This window comes from Cygnus atratus, chromosome 1 (genome assembly GCF_013377495.2).
Source record: "Cygnus atratus isolate AKBS03 ecotype Queensland, Australia chromosome 1, CAtr_DNAZoo_HiC_assembly, whole genome shotgun sequence".
Lineage (NCBI taxonomy): Eukaryota > Metazoa > Chordata > Aves > Anseriformes > Anatidae > Cygnus > Cygnus atratus.
This window is the reverse complement of record NC_066362.1, coordinates 66,530,675-66,550,281: the sequence shown is the minus strand read 5'-3', so window position 1 is coordinate 66,550,281 and position 19,607 is coordinate 66,530,675. Positions and strand designations below refer to the sequence as shown.

Sequence of the window (19,607 nt, the reverse complement as noted above, 5' to 3'; positions counted from 1 at the left end):
ACAATCCCCATTGATCGCTGCAGTCAAAACAAGCTGGAGGTGCTGAACACATTCGAGTGCTATCAGTTATAAAAAAATCTAACTATTCCAGATGTTGGACAGTCTTTCTGCTTCCCCTGGGATACACGACATTCCCCTGGGATATTGTAAGTTAAGTGCCTGGTTAAGAAGAGGTGGAAAACAGACTGGATTTCCTCCCCACGCATAACAATTCCTAGAAGCACTGTTTGGGAATATTTTTCCGACAGAGCAATGAGTTCAAGCAGGAGAAGCAGTCTCACTCATTTCAGTGGAAAACACAGCAAAGAAAAGAATTTTTTTTCCAATTTAAGGATCAAACAATTCAGAAAGTCGGTATGTTAGTGATAATTGCTACTTTCCTCTTCAGAACTCAGATTGTGTCTCTTGAGACCCTACCAGAAAATTTTGGTGCCTTATATTCCTTACAAATGTAAGCCACCTTCAATTCTTTTTTCTTTTTATTCTCTTTAGCAAAAGGACCTAGGAAGAGAGATTTCCACCTTCTCATTATTACAAAATCTTCAGAACACAATATGCAATTCCATCTGCTAAGATATTACTGAAGAAATTCAAAAGCAGCGATTGTCACACACAAGTTTAACTCTGCCCCCATGTGTGCAAACATTAAAATACACTCTTCCATCCATTATCTGGCTCCTGTGTTATTTTTGTGCAGAAGGATGCATTAGTCTGTGACGCTAATTCTATGTGACTTCTACAACGATCCTGTAGCTATAGGTCACCTTTTCTCTTCTACACTCATCTCTCTCTGCATTGTGAAACTCTCCTCTATGAATGCACTGGTCATTAAAAACAACCCATAGTGATGTGCCTGTAGCCTGTACAAATAAAATGGCAAAAACTAAAACTGAAAAGAAAAGATAGGCCACTCTGGAATTTACCAGAAGAAGGACGGGCCTGTTAAGATCCTAAAAAAAAGAGGACCTACTTTTCCTTCCCAACTTCGCCACGCATGCCCTTCAGCACGTCACATTTCCCCCATGCCTCACGTCCCAGTCTGTAAAGCGTAGATAACACCACCTCCGGGTGTCTGGGTGGAAAGGAACAGCTTCTTCCCCTGTAAAACCATGCCGAGGTTTCTCTCGCCGCCCGGCTGCCCCAGCACATGGGGTCTCCGGGCTCTGCCGGGGGGCCCAGTGCCAGACACCGCCACCGCTGCAGGCTCTGGATGGTGGGCCCGGCCCTGCCTCGGCCTGTGGTACCCAGCTGAGGCGGCCTCGTGCCCTGCCTCAGGACTCCTGTTTGCTGACTCATTTGAGGGCACCCCCGGCTTTACTATAATGCCAAGTCACGGGGTGAAGTGCCACTGACTCAAACACAGTCTCGGTGAGGTAACCAACAGCGTGAACTTCAAAAGGGCGTTGCAAGAGCCCCGCGCGTATCAAGAGCGAGGTACACACGGGCAACAGTGGCATGGGGACAAGGTGCGGCAGGGGCAAGCCCTGCACAAGCACAAACCCGAGGAGGGCACAGCTGCCCTCAGCCCTCATCTTTTGATAAGGAACTGTACTGGGAGGAAAGGTCTGCAGAGTGTGCTGTAGCACTTCCTGCAGAGGTGATCACCACAATGATTTTTATTTGATATCAGCTTGCACATTAACCGGGGTGAGTTGAGTTTACAGTGAATAAACCACAGCCTTGTTGCTGGATACAGGAGAACCTGGAGCGCAGGCGCAGTTCCACTGTCTTCCCCCACCCTGGGCCAGGACCCGTCACTATTAAAGGCCCTGGGCAGGAGGCAGCTGCAGCAGCACCTCCAGGCAGCACACGGAGCCATGGCGACCTACGTGCAGCTGAACACCACGGCCAAGATGCCCCTCCTGGGGCTGGGCACCTGGAAGGTAACAGCCTCAGAGAAAAGGAGCCGCTCTGCAGAGCCCCCTGCACAAAACTCGGTTCCTCCTGGTCCAGCTGTGGAGCAGTGTCCTGGCGTTGGGGCATCTGCTCTGCCTGCCTGCGGGGCTGAGCCTGTGCAAGTGGGGCTGTGGAGAAAGGGCTGGGGGTTGGCATCATGCCCAGGAGCCCATGTTTCTGCAAGGAATACTGTGCGGTATTCCATTTCTGAAAGGAATACTGTTCTTGACACACACAAAAAAAAAAAAAAAAAAAGGAAAGAAATGGGGGGGGTTTGCTTCGCGTAGGTTAGGGTAAGGTGGTTTTCCTATTCTTATTTTGCTAGGAAATTGATATTTAACATGTATTGTTTTGAGATTCTTAAGATTCCTTTATTATTTTCAGTCCCTACCAGGTAAGGTAAAAGCTGCAGTGATGGCTGCTATTGATGCTGGGTACCGCCACTTCGACTGTGCCTATGTTTATGACAATGAGAGCGAAATCGGGGAAACGATCCAGCAGAAAATAAAGGAAGGTGCTGTGAAACGAGAAGACTTATTCGTCGTCAGTAAGGTATGGATCAAAGCAGGAATGAGGGAATGCTTTGCCTATGCTATTTTCAGAGTAGGAAGCTTAAGCGTTAGAACAAACTTTACAGTGTAGGATGAAGCACCTCGCTGGATTGTGAAGTTACCTCTTACTTTGGTTAAGGCCCATTTCAACCACTGTTTTGTGGCTTGTCTTATATTTTCATGACTTTGACATCTGAATTTTTTACAAGAAATGTATAAATGGTCAAATCTGACAGAAAACTTCTTTTGAGCAAATCCATCCTTTTCTACACAAATGTAATCTCACAATAAGAGGTTTTACTACAGACCTATCTGATCACGTGTCCTGCCGTAGTGGACACACTTACAGCCTGCAGTGTCAAAAGCCAGCCCTGTTCACAGAGCAAGCCCCCTTTGAAGAGCGATAGGATGTCCTAATTCCCCATGGCCTCCCAAAGACAACAGAGTGTTCCTGTCCTGTGCAGGACAGCACACGACAGCTTTAACCCAGCAGCTCATGGTGTGGCTTGGCTTTTTGTCTCCAGCTGTGGTGCACATTTTTTGAAAAACCTCTGGTGAAAGGAGCTTGCCAGAAGACTCTTGCTGACCTGAAACTGGATTACCTGGATCTCTACCTCATGCACTGGCCTTTCGGCTTAAAGGTACAGCAACAGCAACTCCGTTGACTTTCTTACATTGAATTTCCCACATGGGGGAGCACTTCAGAACTGCCAGTCATGCTTACACCACTACTGCTGTTTCAGTCCAGAAAGATCACGCGTCTGTTGTGTACGTGCACCAGCACTGCTCTGGTGCCTTTCATTCTGCTCTACTCTGGCCACTTGAGATAGGCTCTTGAACTCTGATGCTGAGACTGCTGCTTGCACGGCATCCTCTACCCTCTTGATACTGGGAGAGGTGGACCTAGCACTCAGGTCAGATATTCTAGCTGCAAGCATGAGTTACACTGCTTTCCCTTTTACAAATCCAAAGTATTTTAATCTCAAAATTACCCTGTGCAGGAAGGAGGCTACAGTTTGCTGCCTGACAGAAATTCTTTCTTCTGCAGGTTATAGAACCACAGAGCAAGAGTATTTCTGTTTTCCATATCTGTCCTTAATTACCGAGTCCTTAATACTGCATGTGCTTCAAAGGATATGTCACTTTGTGTATATACCTAGCATTACCCTCTCCTTTCTGCTACAGCCAGATGAAAACCTCTGTTCAGTCTAATGCTTCTGAGCTCTTCAGCTTCATTTCGTATGCTCAATATTGTTTAAGTTTTCTTTATGCAGACAAAGCAGTCCAGTGAAACTGCATTCCCGCATAATATTGTTGCGTCAGTAGAAAATTCCAATCATTCAAAACAATCTGTCCATAGTGTCTACTTACAGGCTTTTCAAATTTTCCTAACAGAGCAACTTAAACAGTGAGCCTCCCAATGGAAAGTCTGTGCGCACAGTCCCTTTTTAGCAAATCTACTTAGAACTTTAAGGTTCGCAGGATCAAAACCAATCCTCCATACACCTTTCTAAAAATGAAAAAACAAGCTATTATTCCTAAACATTTCCAATAAATAATGGAGCAATATATGAACTGAACACATGTAAGGCTCCAGAATACTGTTCTGAGTAAATTGCTTCCCTGCATACATTTTATTTATCATCATTTTGATGGATCCAGCAGGAACACCTGCCTTTATTGGATCAGATGATGGCAAAAATGCCATGACCCTGCATAAACTAAAAATATATGACTGAAAACATAATTAACTTATGATGAGAATTAATGTGTGGGGGGTTTTTTTGTTTGCTTGTTTGTTTTCATGCACTATTAGTTTAACTCCTTATATTCCTATTTGATTTCCTTACAAAGCTAGCTTCCCAACAGAGATTGTTACAAGCATTTTTGTTCCTCACTGACAGGCAGGAAAGGAGCTGTTTCCCCAAGATGACAAAGGTGTGTGTATACCCAGCAACTCTGATGTTCTAGAGACATGGGAGGTAAGTTCAGCCACAGCAGGAGTCAAGCTTTCTCTGTCCTTGACAGTCTCTTCCACATTTTCATTGCGTTCAGCAGTCACTGAGCTGTGTCATCTCATGCGTGTAATTTTTTTTGGAAGAAAATCAAGTAATACAAGGTAGCTTTTCAAAACTTGCATGCTTAGTCAGTACTACTATTCTCTGAGCACCTTACCCAAGTGCCTAATCCACAGTGAACTAAACAATCACTTTGAGGGGAGCTGCAGACCAGTCTGAAATTACAAAATCTTCTTTGCTTGACCATAACAACTGTAAAATTGCCTTCACCGCAGTCCTTGCACAGTTCTTGAACCGCTCAAAAGCATTTTGCAGGAATAAAGACATTTTAGGTTGTGATCTCGCCTACAGCCTGGGGCATAACTCTCCAGTTCTTGCACGACAGCAGATTACTGAATATCACTGTTCTTTTCCTCATGCAACCTGGTGTGAATTGGAATGACACTTTGAGCTTGGATAAGATGGCACCCATTCTTCCCTTAGTGAACATAGCAAGCCTAAATAGTTATTTTGTTCTTCTCCATAAAGGGAAACAATCCACATCAAATCATCTTCAGGAATGTCTTGTACACCAGATGATGACTTTGCTCCTCTTTCTGTTAGGCCATGGAAGAGCTGGTGGATGCTGGTCTGGTAAAAGCCATTGGCATCTCCAACTTTAACCATGAGCAGATTGAACGAATCTTGAACAAACCAGGACTGAAATACAAGCCTGCAAACCTCCAGGTAAGCTGGTAACTGACCTCAAGTGAACATTTTTCATTGACTATGAAGATCTGATCAGTTGAATGAGGATACGGAAAAAGGGAGAACAAAGTGGACACAGCATGTACTCTAAATCCTGCTCTATAGATATTTCTGGGTACAAAAAGGACTTGAATACTTCACTTTTTTTCTCTCACCTTGCTGAACCACTGTTTATAAATGCTGGAGTATTTTCTTGTGAAACATTATTTCTGGAAGAATAAAGAACCCAGAGCTATGTTTTGTGAAACCCCTGCAGCCAAACTGTATAGAAACTTCATATAAACATAGGTGCCTTCAATACTAAGAATGCATATTATCACCCACGCCATTGGCAACGATGATAAGCCATGGCAAAAGGCAGCCTCTAGCTGTATTACAAAATAATCTTTGGCGCACAGCAATACTACAACAGTTCTGCCACTGTCAATCTCTGTACTCTTGTGTTTCAGATCGAATGCCATCCATACCTGACCCAGGAGAAGCTGATCAATTATTGCCAGTCCAAAGGGATCTCTGTGACAGCATACAGTCCTCTTGGCTCTCCTGACAGGCCATGGTAAGACGCACTTCCATTTTGCAAGGGAGCTGGCAGGGATTACACTTGAAGCATTGAGACTACAAGTGCTCCATTAATCATTCATCAAGATACAGATTCCTGTTGCTGGGTTGGCTCTTTCTATGGAGGTTTCTTGCCACTGGTCTTTCTTTCTTCTGTGTAGGGCTAAACCAGAGGATCCTTCCCTTCTGGATGACCCCAAGATTAAAGAGATTGCAGCCAAGCACAACAAAACCCCAGCACAGGTAGGTTGGTGCTGAACTCTTTGCTTATCAGGAAGTGCTACCTAGGCCACAGAGACAGGAGTGATTTGAAATGCAGCTCTGTGAAAGTAGCCATCGCTCAGGCAAGCAGCTTTTGAACAGGCTCAGCCTCTGTGGCGACAGGAGCTGCCTTCTCTGGAGCTGCCTTCTGTCTGACTCGGTGGTCTCTTGCAGGTTCTCCTTCGCTTCCAGATCCAGAGAAACGTGATTGTGATTCCCAAGTCCGTCACCCCCCAGCGCATTGTGGAGAACTCCAGGGTGGGTGATTACAAGTGGCCTGGGTACTGCCCTGCAGGGATGGCATCCCTTCCCCCTGCAGACTGAGCAGGGATCCTTTCTTAGTTTTCCCAAGCTGACCTCCTCAAAAATGAGGACTTTTTTTTTCTCTCTCTGCATGTTTACCTATACTCTGCTGAGGGCTAATCTATTGCTACAGTTGAAGAGGTGAACAGGGCTTATGTGAAGATTCCTATTCTGCAGCTTTGTGGTTTAAGGATTAACCAGAACTTGCTTGGAGACCAAGAGCAGTGAAATGGCAGAAAAGTCTCATATAGAAAAACCAATCTTCGTAAAATCATTCTTGTGTACATAAAAAAGTTGTTCCTCTATCTTTTAAATCATTCATCCATGACTGAAAACCTCCACAGTGGATCTGCTGTCTAATCTTGTTTGTCTTCACACTGTTCAATTTGTTCAAAGAGGTGATTTTCAGCTTTTTCTCTTGTTAGGTATTTGACTTTGAATTGACTAAAGAAGAGATGGCAACTGTTCTCAGTTTTAACAGGAACTGGAGGGCCTGTGGGATGGCACTGTAAGTGACACTGATTGTTTACTTCCAAGTCTTACATTTTGAATAACCTTTACAAGAATGTTTATGTCACAGCTACTGGGAAGCATAAAATTCAGTTAATTAAAAAAAAATAATTAATTCAAATCATAGTTGGTTTGTCCCAAAAAGTAATTTTTCAAGAGAAGGTTTAATATTTTCATTTTAAAAACAAATACCAAAACAACAACAACAAAATACTCATTTTGAATTCAGTTTTCCTGAGACTCTCTGTAACTTGAACTACAAAATATGGTGCTGGGTGAGCATTTTGCCTTTGTTTGTATTAGAGAAATGAGGACACATATCTCCACATATTCTTCCTGCAATTACACAATTCAGATTTTCCCTTGGTCACTCCTCCATGCACCAAACATGCCTCTTTCCAACATTTACTTCATCCGTGAAAAGAAACTTCCCTTTTTGATTTCTTTCAGGGCCAAAACTCACAAGGAGTACCCTTTCAATGCAGAATACTGAAGATGTTTGTAACATGGCCTTCACTAGACCTCTGGTGTCTCCTCCAACTTTGAGCTATGTATCCAGCTTTCTTACTGCATCTGCCTTGCTTCTGCCACTGAAGTCAAAGGATACTTATTCCATCGATTTTGTTTATTTTTGGAAGAAGGAAAGAGTAGTGTTCTACAGAACAAAATGTGGGATGTAATAATTTCTGCTTATCAGAAGAGATGATTATTACTGAAATGACTGGGCAGAACTGCTAAGCAGGAGATGAGGAGCTTGAACCACCATTCACTGAGTGCCTTCAGCCTTGTACCAGCACAAACCAGAGGCTGAGAAACCACAAGAAAAAGCACACATCCAGCATTTCATCAGAAGTGTCCCATGTTTTAAATAAAAATAAAATGTGAAAACATTACTGGCTGAAAGACTGGTCAAGGAAAAAAAAAATTCTTTTTGGCGTTAAATAAACCATGTATGAATGTTTATGCTCTATTCTCACCTGCCTACCCAGGGACGCATAGACAGGTCTGACCACAGCTAGTGGGCAGCCAGTCCTCACAGAAGCCTTGCCAGGCCTTCTCCCACTGCCCTCTTTGGCCTCTCCAGCCCCAGAGGATGTATGAGGAGCCACAGGTCTCAGCAAGCCAGGGACAATGGAGCCTGGCACCTCGTTTCACCATGCACTCCTGCTCCAGAGTATTCCTGGCAAGGGGAGATGGGCTGCTTGTGGGTAGGTCTGAAGGGATCAATTGCACAGCCTCCTCGCCTTGCACTTAGAAGCTGTCAAAGCAGTCGAGGTTTCCTGAATAACACTGTCTTGCACGCATTTTACCCCCTTTAATTTCTGACTTAAGAGGGGTGCTGAAGGACAGTGTTTACTGTCAGTTGTTCTTCCTTTCCACTGCATCCTGCTGGACAGGTGCCCAAACACGGCTATAAAGTTCTATACTGGGTTTAGCGGGAAGATCGTAACACCTTCTGTTAGAGAAAAGAGGCACCTGAAGACCTCTCCCACATTTCCACTTTCAATTCAGAAACATATAATCCAAGACCCCTTGTTTCTCAGCTTCCTGAAGGAAGCAGCCCATGAAAACCTCAGCTATCTCCAGGCAGAGGAAAGACATCCATCCTGTGAAAAAATATGCCATATTTTTGAACCCAGAGTATATTTACTGTGGTGTGGGAGCCAAAGACTTAGAGAATTTCCACCACCCTTCACAAGCACCCTCTTTCTCTTGGAAAGCTCCTGCTCAGACTCTTGCTCCAGCTCCCTGTGGATCCATCGCTGCTGAGCACAGCCACACAAACCCATCCAGATGCTCCTGGGCCAGCATAGGCATTTACTGCCCGGTCTACCCAAACCCAAGGGCCTCCCTGCTCTCACGTGTAGGGTCTATTCTCTCACCTCTGGGCACAGACAAGAACCTACTGAAGGCAAGGACACACCTGAGGGGTTCAGGCACCTGGCTGAACCAGGTCTGGGTGTCAGAGCTGCAGGATGAGGAGCAGAGCTGCTTGCCTAGGGCTGGCAAATTACCCTGGGTCTGCCACAGACAGCAAGGGCTTGTGCTCAGTCTCATTTCTGGAGTTTCAGTTTTAGTACGCAGTTTGCCACCAGCTCACCAGATGAATAGCCAAATACTGGAATTATCAGGGATGAGTCTTCAGCAAACCTCCTGGCAAGAGGCTGAGACGCTTGTGGCAGTGCCTCAGAGCTTGATCCTGATCTGAGCTCAGTGCGTGAAGGAGGCCAAGGCCTCAGTACTGCACTCAGCCTCCAGCCTCCTGTCTGTGTTCCTGCCTGACAAGCATCCAGCTGAGGCACACCATGTAGCGAGACAGCATCCCTTTATCACAGGCTTCTTTCCCAAAGGCCTGCCTGCCGTCTTTGGTAACCCCAGCGACACCTTCAGGAGGGAGAGAGCGGACCGGTCCTGGGTCTTGGCATGATCAGGGGAAAGACCCATGCCTACAGGGCTCAGACAACAATGGAAAATGCAAATTTTATGCCCAAAGCGCTCTGTTAAAAAACAGAGATGTCTCCCATTCAGGAGATCACTGGGGAAAGCCAAGCACTGGCCTTTGCAGGAGGACATCGACAGGCTGCTAAGGAGGCAGCACAAAAATCTCATTATAAAAGGTCAAATCCCAGCTCCCAGCCGTGCTCTCCACAACTCGCGTTACCATTTCAGTTTAGGCGTTAGCAAAAACATCTTTAATAAGGGTAAGGGGCAGGCAGGCAGGCACTGCAACTCCTCCCAGAGTGATTTGATTTTGGGTTGGGGCTGAACCGCCTGAGTGGTCTGGCAGCTGGACTTGAGGATGTTTGTATTTAAAAATAAATAGAATAGAATGAAATGACATGAAATGAAAATAAAAAATAAAATAAAATAAAATAAAATAAAATAAAATAAAATAAAATAAAATAAAATAAAATAAAATAAAATAAAATAAAATAAAAAATAAATAATGGATTGGGCGGCGATGGCAGCGGGGCGAGGCGCGGGCGGCGATTGACTGCCGGGCTCACGGGGCGGGCCGCCGCGGGGGTGGTGCCTCCCGTAAAGGGCCCGTGCAGGAGCTGGGGCCATGGCGGGCTGCGTGAGGCTGGGCGCCGCCAGGCTGCCTGCCGTGGGGCTGGGAACGTGGAAGGTGGCCGGGGGGGACCGGGTCCGGGCGGCACCGCAGGGAATGGGGGGGCTGTGGGGGCACCGGGCCGCTGCCGGCCTGCGGGGTGCTATGGGGAAAGGCGGCTGTCTGCTTGTTTCTCGTCGTGGTCTTGGATTTTTGGGGGGTGGGCGAGTGGGGTTTATTTGGGGGGAGGGTAAGGGAGGTTGGGGGGGCTGTTTTTGGTGGGATGGCTGCCTGGCTTTCTGACTTACTGGGAGCAAGGCCTGTGTGTGTTCTGGTGGACATTCCTCAGGTGCTCTCCTTCCCCTTCAGTCCCCGCCAGGGAAGGTGGCAGCTGCGGTGATGGCCGCTATCGACGCTGGGTACCGCCACTTCGACTGCGCCTACGTGTACCAGAACGAGAACGAAGTTGGGGACGGGATCCAGCAGAAAATCAAGGAAGGGGCTGTGAAACGAGAGGAGCTCTTTGTGGTCAGCAAGGTAGGGGCCTGGGGGCCTTGGGGCAGACCCCCTTCACCCGTGGCATCCTTATGGTAGGAGACCAAAGGCTTGGAGACCCCTTACTGAATTGTGGTCGGGCTCCCAGTACCACATCTCGTTCCACCCCATCACTACCACCACAGTGATGTCGCTTGAGTCTCTGCTGCCCACTGGCAGTGGGTTTTTGTTGCAGCCATTGGGTTGGCAGAACCAATGTGGCAATGGCACCTTGCTGAGGTTTGGGACAATGTAATCTGTTCTGCATGCGTCCCAAGGAAGGTGTGATTGCTGGGTTTTACTTCCCATGGTTATCAAGGAAAATGGGAGACTTAGCTGGATTTCAAGACACTTTCTTGCCTGGGTAGAGTTGGTTCCATCTTTGTGGCTTTTCTGCATTTTCATGGCATTACCTGATACTGATGCAGGAGTTTCATGCATAGTCAGGTCTGACAGATATCTGCATTCATTTAAAAGCCTCCTACTGTAAAGGCAGACCTTGCCTAAAAGGGGATGGCATAAATAGTGTCTTCCCTAATAGAAACAGAGGTTTCCTTGCCTGTGACCCTATTCAGTTACATGTGGTGCCACTGTACGTGCTGCCCTTACTGTTATGGTCCAGTCCTGCTCATAGGGCAAGCCCTGTCTGAAGAGCAATAGGTAGCTTTAATTCCACATTGCCTTCCAAAGAAGGAGTGCTTTTCTCTTGTGCAGGACATCAGAGGGCTTTAACCCAGCAGCTCATGGCATGGCTTGGCTTTTTGTCTCCAGCTGTGGTGCACGTTTTTTGAAAAACCTCTGGTGAAAGGAGCTTGCCAGAAGACTCTTGCTGACCTGAAACTGGATTACCTGGATCTCTACCTCATGCACTGGCCTTTTGGGTTGAAGGTACAGTAATAGTAGGGTGCTGTTTCGTGACTGGTGTTTTTGAAGACCTGTATGGCTTTATAGCCCAATAATTGCTCTCACTAAGTGTCTGTTGCATGTACCAGTACTGCTCTGGTGCTCAGCTCTACTCTGGCCATGTGAGCTGGGCTCCTGATCTCTATCCCTGAGACTGCTGCTTGCATACCCCTGTCATCCTAGGAATGACAGACCTGAAAACTAGGGCATGTCTCCCAGCTGCATGCATAAGCTGTGCTGTTCTCCCTTTTTTCTTTTTACAATTCCCAAGTATACTCTGAAAATCATGTTTTGTGGAAGGGAGGCTACGTTTTGCTGCCTGACAAATTCTTTACACTGCATGTTACAGAATTGGAGCAAAACAATGTTTCTGTTCTCCATTTCTGTCTTTAACCACCAAGTCTGTTGTACAGTATAGATTGTATTGACCTTTGCTGTGGGAGCCCTAGTGTTGTTCCACAAACCTTGTGTTTCAAAAGATGAGACTTCAGCGGGGGGGGCAGCTAAGTTTTTTCAGATAACCAAAGCAGTAGATGTCTCAGTTTAATTATTTGTAATCTTAGCTTTTCCTTCCTGCTACAGTGTGAATAGCCTCCGTCCTACCTGTTGCTTTGGAGTTGCTCAACTTCATTTCATATTCCTTTTTAGCTTTGTCAACAAAGCCATGAAAGTGAAGCTGTCTCATGGCAGCAGCAAACTCAGTTGTGAAACACAGTTCTGCCTAGGTGTCTTTATGTAATTTGTACACAAAGGCTTTTCTAACTTTCCGGTATTAGCAGCTTTACACTGAGCTTTGCTACAGAATAACTGTCACAGTACATAATACCTCTTTTCAACATATCTAATTTAGTAGAGACCAAAGCTACATGTACTCAGTACCTAACGAGGCCCCACCTGATGCCCTTCTGGAGCAAAAATAAATCTTCCTAAGAGGTGAAAATGAACAATTCATGAAGTGACCATGTATGTTACTCTAGCCCATGGTTCTGAGTGGTTTCTTTCCCTGCAGGTATTTGGGTGAGTCATCGTTTTGAGAGGCCCAGCAGAAATATCTGCCTTGATTAGGGTAGTTGCTGGGCAAGCATACCTTAAATTCCTCGCTTTCTCAAGCAGGAAGAAATAATTATAGACAAGAATTAATATTCTTACCTGCACTGGAAGTTTAAGCTATCATGATCCTGAGCTCTTATGGTATTAGGCAAACTTGTCAACAGATTTGCAAGCATTTTCTTCCTCTCTAACAGGCAGGAGAGGAGCTGTTTCCTACAGATGACAAAGGCATGTCTATACCCAGCAATGCTGATATTCTGCATACGTGGGAGGTAAGCACAGCCACAGTGTCAGAATCACGTCTGCTGTCCTCAGTAGTGTTAATTCAGTAGTCACAGAATAGTTAGTGCATGGATGCAGAATTGGTTGTAAAGAGTTTACAGAAGTACATTGAAATTACTTTCATGGGAGCTACAGAGCAGGCTGAGGTCAGAAAAAGTTCTTTGCTTGGCCATAACAATTGTATGATTGTTCTCATGCAGTTCTTGAACTGCTCAAATACATTCTGAAGAAATGAAGAATAGTTTGTGATCCTGCCATCGTCCTACAGCATAGGTCTCCAGTGCTGCCACAGTAGTGGATTGTAGACTAGGGGTGCGCTTTTCCTTGTGGAACTCAGAGTGAATTCCTCAGTCTTCCCAAATGAGATTTGGGGCTGGGTGCAATGGAGGACATGGTGCAAATATTACCAGTACCTACGCTTCCCCAGGAGAATCAAGTTTGGCAAGCTCAAGCAGTTCTTTTTTGCCCTTCATGAGAAGCAAGAAGGAACATCAGGAAGAATGTATTCAGGCCCTGTCTTGAAACCTGAATAATGACTTTATTCCTCTTTCTGTTAGGCCATGGAAGAGCTGGTGGATGCTGGTCTGGTAAAAGCCATTGGCATCTCCAACTTTAACCGTGAGCAAACTGAAAGAATCTTGAACAAGCCAGGACTGAAATACAAGCCTGCAAACAACCAGGTAAGCTTCTAAGCAACCTCAGGTGACTCGTTTTCAGGGATTATAATTCAGGGATTATAAAGATCTGATTACAGTTGAACAAAGATATGACAAAAAGGGAGAACAAAGTGGACGCAGCATGTACTTTAAATCCCACTCTATGAATACTTCTGGGTATGAAAAGAACGGGAATACTCTTCTTCCTCACCTTGCTAATCCACTTTTAACAAAGTTGGAGTATTTCCTTGTTTTCCTGGTGAAACACTATTTCTGGGAGGATAAAGAACCCAGACGAGAGGTATTCTGTGACTAATCAATATTTGTGAAACCTCTGAACAAAATCCAAAAAGCAAATAAGGAGTCAGTGTAAATGGTGGTGCCCTATAGAATTAGAGGCTTCTGTTATCACACAGACCACCTGCAGGGTAAGATGAAGGCAGCCTGTAAATGAGAGATTAAGATTCAGAAAAGTCGCTGGAGTATTGGGGACATAACAGTAGTTCTGCAACTGTTGGTCTGTGCTCCTGTGTTGGCAGATTGAGAGTCACCCATACCTTTCCCAGGAGAAGCTTATCAACTATTGCCAATCCAAGGGGATCACTGTGACAGCATACTGTCCCCTTGGGCGCCCTGACAGGTAACTTATAAATGTGTTAGTGTGTTCTTGGTTCAAATCATTCAGATTAATTGGAAGAGTTATGGGGCATGTATGTGTACATACACACATCTAACAATTACACATCTCTCTCCCCCCCCAAAAAAAATCATGCTGGGTAGAATCTCTCTGCAGTGATTCTTTGCAGTTCCCTACTTATTCACTCTTGTAGGGCCACGCCAGAGGAGCCTCCCGTTCTGGATGACCCCAAGATTAAAGAGATTGCAGCCAAGCACAACAAAACTCCCGCACAGGTAAGTAGGTGCTAGACAATGGCTACTGCTTCCTGTAACAATTCTTAATGAAAAGAGACCTCAAGAGAGGCTACAGAGCCTGTGTATGTTCCCTGTGAACTATGGATGTCTTCTGTAGTGTTAATAAGCAATATTGCAGGCTGCATAGTAAGCAACCTGCATATGCTTTAAAGAGATCTTTGTCTCTCAACAAGAAAGATTTTTGAGCCCTCTTAAGGTGTTACTTCCACTCTCAAGCCCTGTTGCAGATAATGAAAGCCTTACATAGGTTGCTGAAAGTCCACGAGGTAAGAAAAGGAATTGACTGTCCCAAAGCTGGATGGGAAAGGAGGCTTCCCCTGTGGGGCTCCACCATTTCTCTCTTTGCTTGTTAGGAAGTGCTACCTAGGCCACAGAGACAGGAGTGATTTGAAATGCAGCTCTGTGAAAGTAGCCATCGCTCAGGCAAGCAGCTTTTGAACAGGCTCAGCCTCTGTGGCGACAGGAGCTGCCTTCTGTCTGACTCGGTGGTCTCTTCTTGCAGGTTCTCCTTCGCTTCCAGATCCAGAGAAATGTGGTTGTGATTCCCAAGTCCGTCACCCCCCAGCGCATTGTGGAGAACTCCAAGGTGGGTGATTACAAGTGGCCTGGGTACTGCCCTGCAGGGATGGCATCCCTTCCCCCTGCAGATTGAGCAGGGATCCTTTCTTAGTTTTCCCAAGCTGACCTCCTCAAAAACGAGGACTTTTTTTTTCTCTCTCTGCATGTTTACCTATACTCTGCTGAGGGCTGAACTAGAGCTAAAATGAAGAGTGCAATTGGTGAAGAGAGGTTGATGGAGGTCTTGGAAACAGTGTGCTGAAAACCTTGACATGCAGTCTCCTATTCTGCAGACTGTAGGTGAATTGGCATCAGGGCTTGCTTGGAGCCCAAGTGCAGTAGCATGCCAAAAAAGTTTTGTATAATATCAGCAGTGTCAAGAATACTGGTGTCAGTAAAGCACACTGCTCCTCTCACTGCTAAGTCAGTGGTGTCTTCCTGATGTTGGGACGTCAGGATTTCAAAAGAAACATAGCTGGATGTATTGGAATATGGAAGTCTTCCAGATGTTTCTTTGGAATTGGAGAGAAATGCAACCCACAAGTAGAAGCATCCTGCAACACCAAGTGCACACCAAGCTGCTTGGAACAGCTGATGCATGTAACTGCAACTTATGTTTTTTTGTTTTCCCCTTTGTCTTGAAAATGCAAAGAGAATTCCTTTTTCCCCACACTCGTGAAGCCATTTCTAACATCCCTTCCCCTGTGGACTTGTTCTTTAATTTTGTGAATCTTGCTTCCAATCTGATTTGTTCAAAGAGGTGATTTCCAGCTGTTTTTCCTTGTTAGGTATTTGACTTTGAATTGACTAAAGAGGAGATGGCAACCATTCTCAGCTTAAACAGAAACTGGAGAATATGTGAAATGGTCATGTAAGTGACAGATTGTCTCCTTCAAACTCCTTTCAATACCCTTTATTCTGAACTCACAGGTGCTTGTGTAATTGTTTAAATTGGGCATGTTTTTGAAATCTGAAATCATAAGGGAGACTAAACATCTATTATTTAGCATCTTAGTAGCTGTATATCTTCACTGTATTGCCTGAAGGATAAGCCTAAGTCATAGTATGTACTTGTGACTTCTTTCTCCAGGAAGTGTGTAACTGGAATTCTAGAAGGAAGGTTCTAGTTAATAACTTTGGCTACCTCTGTATTAGAGAAGTGAGCATTAGGCAGTTTTAAACTCATGATGATTTTTCTGTTGTTGAGATCATAGTAAACTGATGTCAGCTTTTCATAGGTGGTTGGGGGAGGGAATGACTATCTAAACTGCAGTATGAGCTGCTGCTTGCAGATGTGCATCATGGAAACTTATATCCAGACAAGGCCTTGGTTGAAAGGCCACAAACTGCTGTCTTATCTGTAAGCAGTGTGAACTTTTTTTTTTTTTTTTTTAAATCTAGAAGTGACTTGGTTCCAGGACTTCTAAATGCTCACTGCCTGAATAACAGGCAAAGACTTGCATATGTTGTTTGTGTGCCACTTGCACACTGGTAAAAGCAGAAGACACTCAAATTAATTCTGCTGTTGCGCAACAAGTGACACATCTGCTGTAGTTTTGTACGGCATTTATTTTATCCTTGAAAGTAATTTTTCATCTTTTGTTTTCCTTCAGGTGCAAAAATCACAAGGAGTACCCTTTCCATGCTGAATACTGAAGATAGTTTTATCCTGTCCTCCAGCCTGCAGGAGGGGGCCTAACAAGCTTCTACCACTGCCTGGGGTGGTCCACCATGTAGCTTACACACTGTATCTGTCCTGTCAGCAAAGACAGTATATATATTCAGTGACTGTTTGGGATTTTCTTCTTTGGTAGAAGAAAATAGTAAAATTGTTCTAAAGAACAAAATATGGGCTGTAATAACTGGCTGTGATAATTCTCTACTCATTAGATAAGTGTGTTTACCTGGCTGAAATAGCAAAGCAGAAAACATTAAGAATGAACTAGCAGTTGATTTTATTTTTTTTTAATCCTGTCTAGTATCAACACTACTTAACCCTGTAGGGTAGGGATATGTGAGCACAGAAGAAAGATATATCCTGAAAGAATGAACTATATAATCATTGCCTGAAGATGAAAGACAATGATTAACTTCACTTGCAGAGCACAGCCCAAAGCTCTTTGAAAAGAAGAATAAATAGGAAAAATGTCTGGACCTACAGATGCATACCAGTTTATACTGGCTGTATTGCAGTCACATCCTTTACAGGCCAAAACTGAACACTGATTGGATTTGTATACTATCACATTTGGATTTGTATACTATCCAAAATTAAAATAAAAAAAGATTACAGATTACTGATGGTTTGGGAGCTCTTGTCTAACATGAAAAATCGATTTTTTTTTTTTTTTTTTTGTGCAAGGGCATTGGTTTGCCATATGAAACAATTATACATTTTAAACTATGTCATTGGAGCTCTAGGATCTTATCTTGATCAAGATTTGAGTACCTCAGTATAGTAAGCTTTGGTTGACAGAACAATGCGGACAAGATCAGTAGAGTATGATGTGCCTTAGTATGGGCTGCATAGCAAGAAGCAACAGGAGACCAAAACCTGGAAGGCTGTATGGTGGTACTGCTGCAGACTGATTTGTTTGGTAGCCTGTGCTGACACTTCCTATAACAAGAGTAACAGTGAGGGAGGGAGAAGAGAGAAACAGAGGAGGCAGCATTATGCTGATGTCTAACACTGCATAGAAGTAGAGGTTTCAAGGTGGAGTGAAGTGTTGATGCTGAGCAGCTGCTCAGAGCCTGATGCACTCCACTGAAGTGAGTATCATGTTCCCTCCAGGCTACACTGGCATGGTAACAGACAGACCTCATTTAACTGTAACTCATTTATGCACAGGAGTAAGGGTGGTTTCCTTGAAAAAGCCTGTCCCTCATGGCCACATGCCCCCAGGCAGCCTTCCTGTCGGTAAAGATTACAGGGACTTGCCTGCTTCTGTCATCTTGATTCTTGCTCTTCTCTGGTACGAACCACTGCTCGTCTCCTGAAGCTATGATTTTTGGTAGTTCAGGATTATTGAATCCAAATGTCAGCAAACTTGAATAAGCATCCTGCTTCAGTACAAAACTGCACTTGATCAGATAAGATTCTTCCTCACACGCATACAGACTTCCTTATCTCCAGCATTCATTGTAAGGAACCCTTGGGCATTTTACCAAGCATGCAGTTTGCATGATTTCCCAGGCCAGCTGATACACAGTGACATGTGCCGTACTTCTTTCCCAAAGGTGTACCGCTGTCTGACAACCCCAGCCATGCTGAGAGAAAGACCTGATGGCTCACGTGTCTCGGCATGATGAGGTCCCACACCAATAGCCCCAAACAGCAATGCAAAATGGCAAATCTGCATCAAATCCTCTGTTAAAAGGCTGAGACATGTCTCATTCAAAAAATGATTGAGGAAAAAATGAATCAATCAAAAAATGATTGAGGAAAACCAAGCACCAGCCTATGCAGAACATCAACTGCCTGCAGAGGAAGCAAGACAAAAATCTCAAGAGAAAATAAGAGGAAGATCAAATTTTATTTTCCATCTGTGCTCTCCACCTAGTCTCATCATCTGTCTCTTTGGCATCACCAGTTCACTTTGGTACTGCCCCCATACAAAATCTGGCTGACTCTGGCAGTTCCTACACCAAGAGTTCCTACACCTGGCACTGAAGCGTGACACTGCTGGTACTAACAAATCATCAGCAAAATAGCACTAGTTCAAGCATTCAGAGGCAAACTGGTACTTCAGCTGGTCTTTCGGCTGCTCTCAGCAGATCACAGGCATGGCATACCATGTCGTTTTCAAAAATTTTTTTTCTATGTAAAAATTAGCATTCATCAGCAAAAAAAGGGATTGCCTGTTAAAGATATGGATGCTCATTTTGAAGTTTCAGACTAGGGTGACTTCTCTGGAGGGAGATTATCTTTGTCAGGATAAGTCCATATAACTCCTGCCAATAACTAAGGTCAAGCCAGAGGTCAGGCATGGAAAATTGTTCTCTTCGAGCCCAGTTAACACCAGTTAGCCCACCTCCCTGGCAGTTCTCACTCTTGTGCAAACAGCTTGCTTTTAATACTGTTGGCAGAACTGAGGAACAGGCTCAGGCTAACTGCAAGCTTTCCATTGATTTCACTGACCCCTGAACCAAACCCCAAGAGACTGAGCACACACTGAGCACATTTACAGAGAAGGAATCTGGAAAATGGAAGGGTAAACACTGCATTATATAACTGTTTTCTGATACAACTGAAACACATCGCATCCTGCTGGGGATGGTTGTGGTGCTGACACAAACCAGGAAGAAGATTAAAGAGACAACCAATTAGCATGTCTGCCCTCAGGTAAGTGGAGCAAAAAGCACGACGCTGCAAAGAACCTGGACATCTGCTGTGGGAGAGGCACCCAGAGAAAAATGCAATATTATACTCCCAAATAATGGACTAAATTCTGACTAAATGGATTAATGGACTAAATACCTGACTAAATTCTCCAAGTGCGAGCAAGCAGCAAAGCCTTCCAGGCAGCCCTAATGTAACATCCTGGACTATCTAGTGGATCCTGCAGGTAAATGTTTGTTTTCCTCACTGTGCTGTGACACCTTCAACGGAATGGCATACTGTTATCCACAACATTTTAAAGCCAACTTCTAATGTGCAATTACAGGCCACCTATTGTTTATTTATACACTTGTACATTTTATTCTGAAACACTGTCTGAACCTGCCTGAAAACAGAGGGACAATGTGATGAACATCATGCCACTCATTAAAAACCCAGTAGTCTGCAACTTAAAAA

General features: G+C 44.6%; 2 protein-coding genes across 3 annotated transcripts in view; both read left to right on the top strand.

Annotated features, from left to right (window-relative positions):
• The first annotated feature begins 1,817 nt into the window (after nt 1-1,817).
• Nucleotides 1,818-7,676, top strand: LOC118250123 (aldo-keto reductase family 1 member B10-like). The gene is made up of 10 exons (XM_035550864.2): nt 1,818-1,883; nt 2,281-2,448; nt 2,972-3,088; nt 4,352-4,429; nt 5,069-5,191; nt 5,662-5,768; nt 5,932-6,013; nt 6,206-6,289; nt 6,760-6,842; nt 7,295-7,676. Exons 1-10 carry the CDS (start codon nt 1,818-1,820, stop codon nt 7,335-7,337), a joined length of 951 nt encoding a protein of 316 aa, XP_035406757.1. The 3' UTR covers nt 7,338-7,676.
• Nucleotides 7,677-9,895: 2,219 nt separating this feature from the next.
• LOC118250051 (aldo-keto reductase family 1 member B1-like) overlaps nt 9,896-19,607 on the top strand; it is a 35,691-nt gene continuing 25,979 nt past the window's right edge. Inside the window, exons 1-10 of one of the 2 annotated variants that reach the window (XM_035550681.2) lie at nt 9,896-9,974; nt 10,266-10,433; nt 11,202-11,318; nt 12,578-12,655; nt 13,223-13,345; nt 13,861-13,961; nt 14,152-14,233; nt 14,757-14,840; nt 15,601-15,683; nt 16,426-17,109. In XM_035550681.2, coding sequence (XP_035406574.1) covers nt 9,912-9,974; nt 10,266-10,433; nt 11,202-11,318; nt 12,578-12,655; nt 13,223-13,345; nt 13,861-13,961; nt 14,152-14,233; nt 14,757-14,840; nt 15,601-15,683; nt 16,426-16,468 — 942 coding nt within the window. In that variant the 5' untranslated portion in view covers nt 9,896-9,911 and the 3' untranslated portion in view covers nt 16,469-17,109. Of the gene's footprint in view, nt 9,975-10,265; nt 10,434-11,201; nt 11,319-12,577; nt 12,656-13,222; nt 13,346-13,860; nt 13,962-14,151; nt 14,234-14,756; nt 14,841-15,600; nt 15,684-16,425; nt 17,110-19,607 lie in introns of those variants that run through there. The other variant, XM_050715496.1, reaches the window with a different exon arrangement.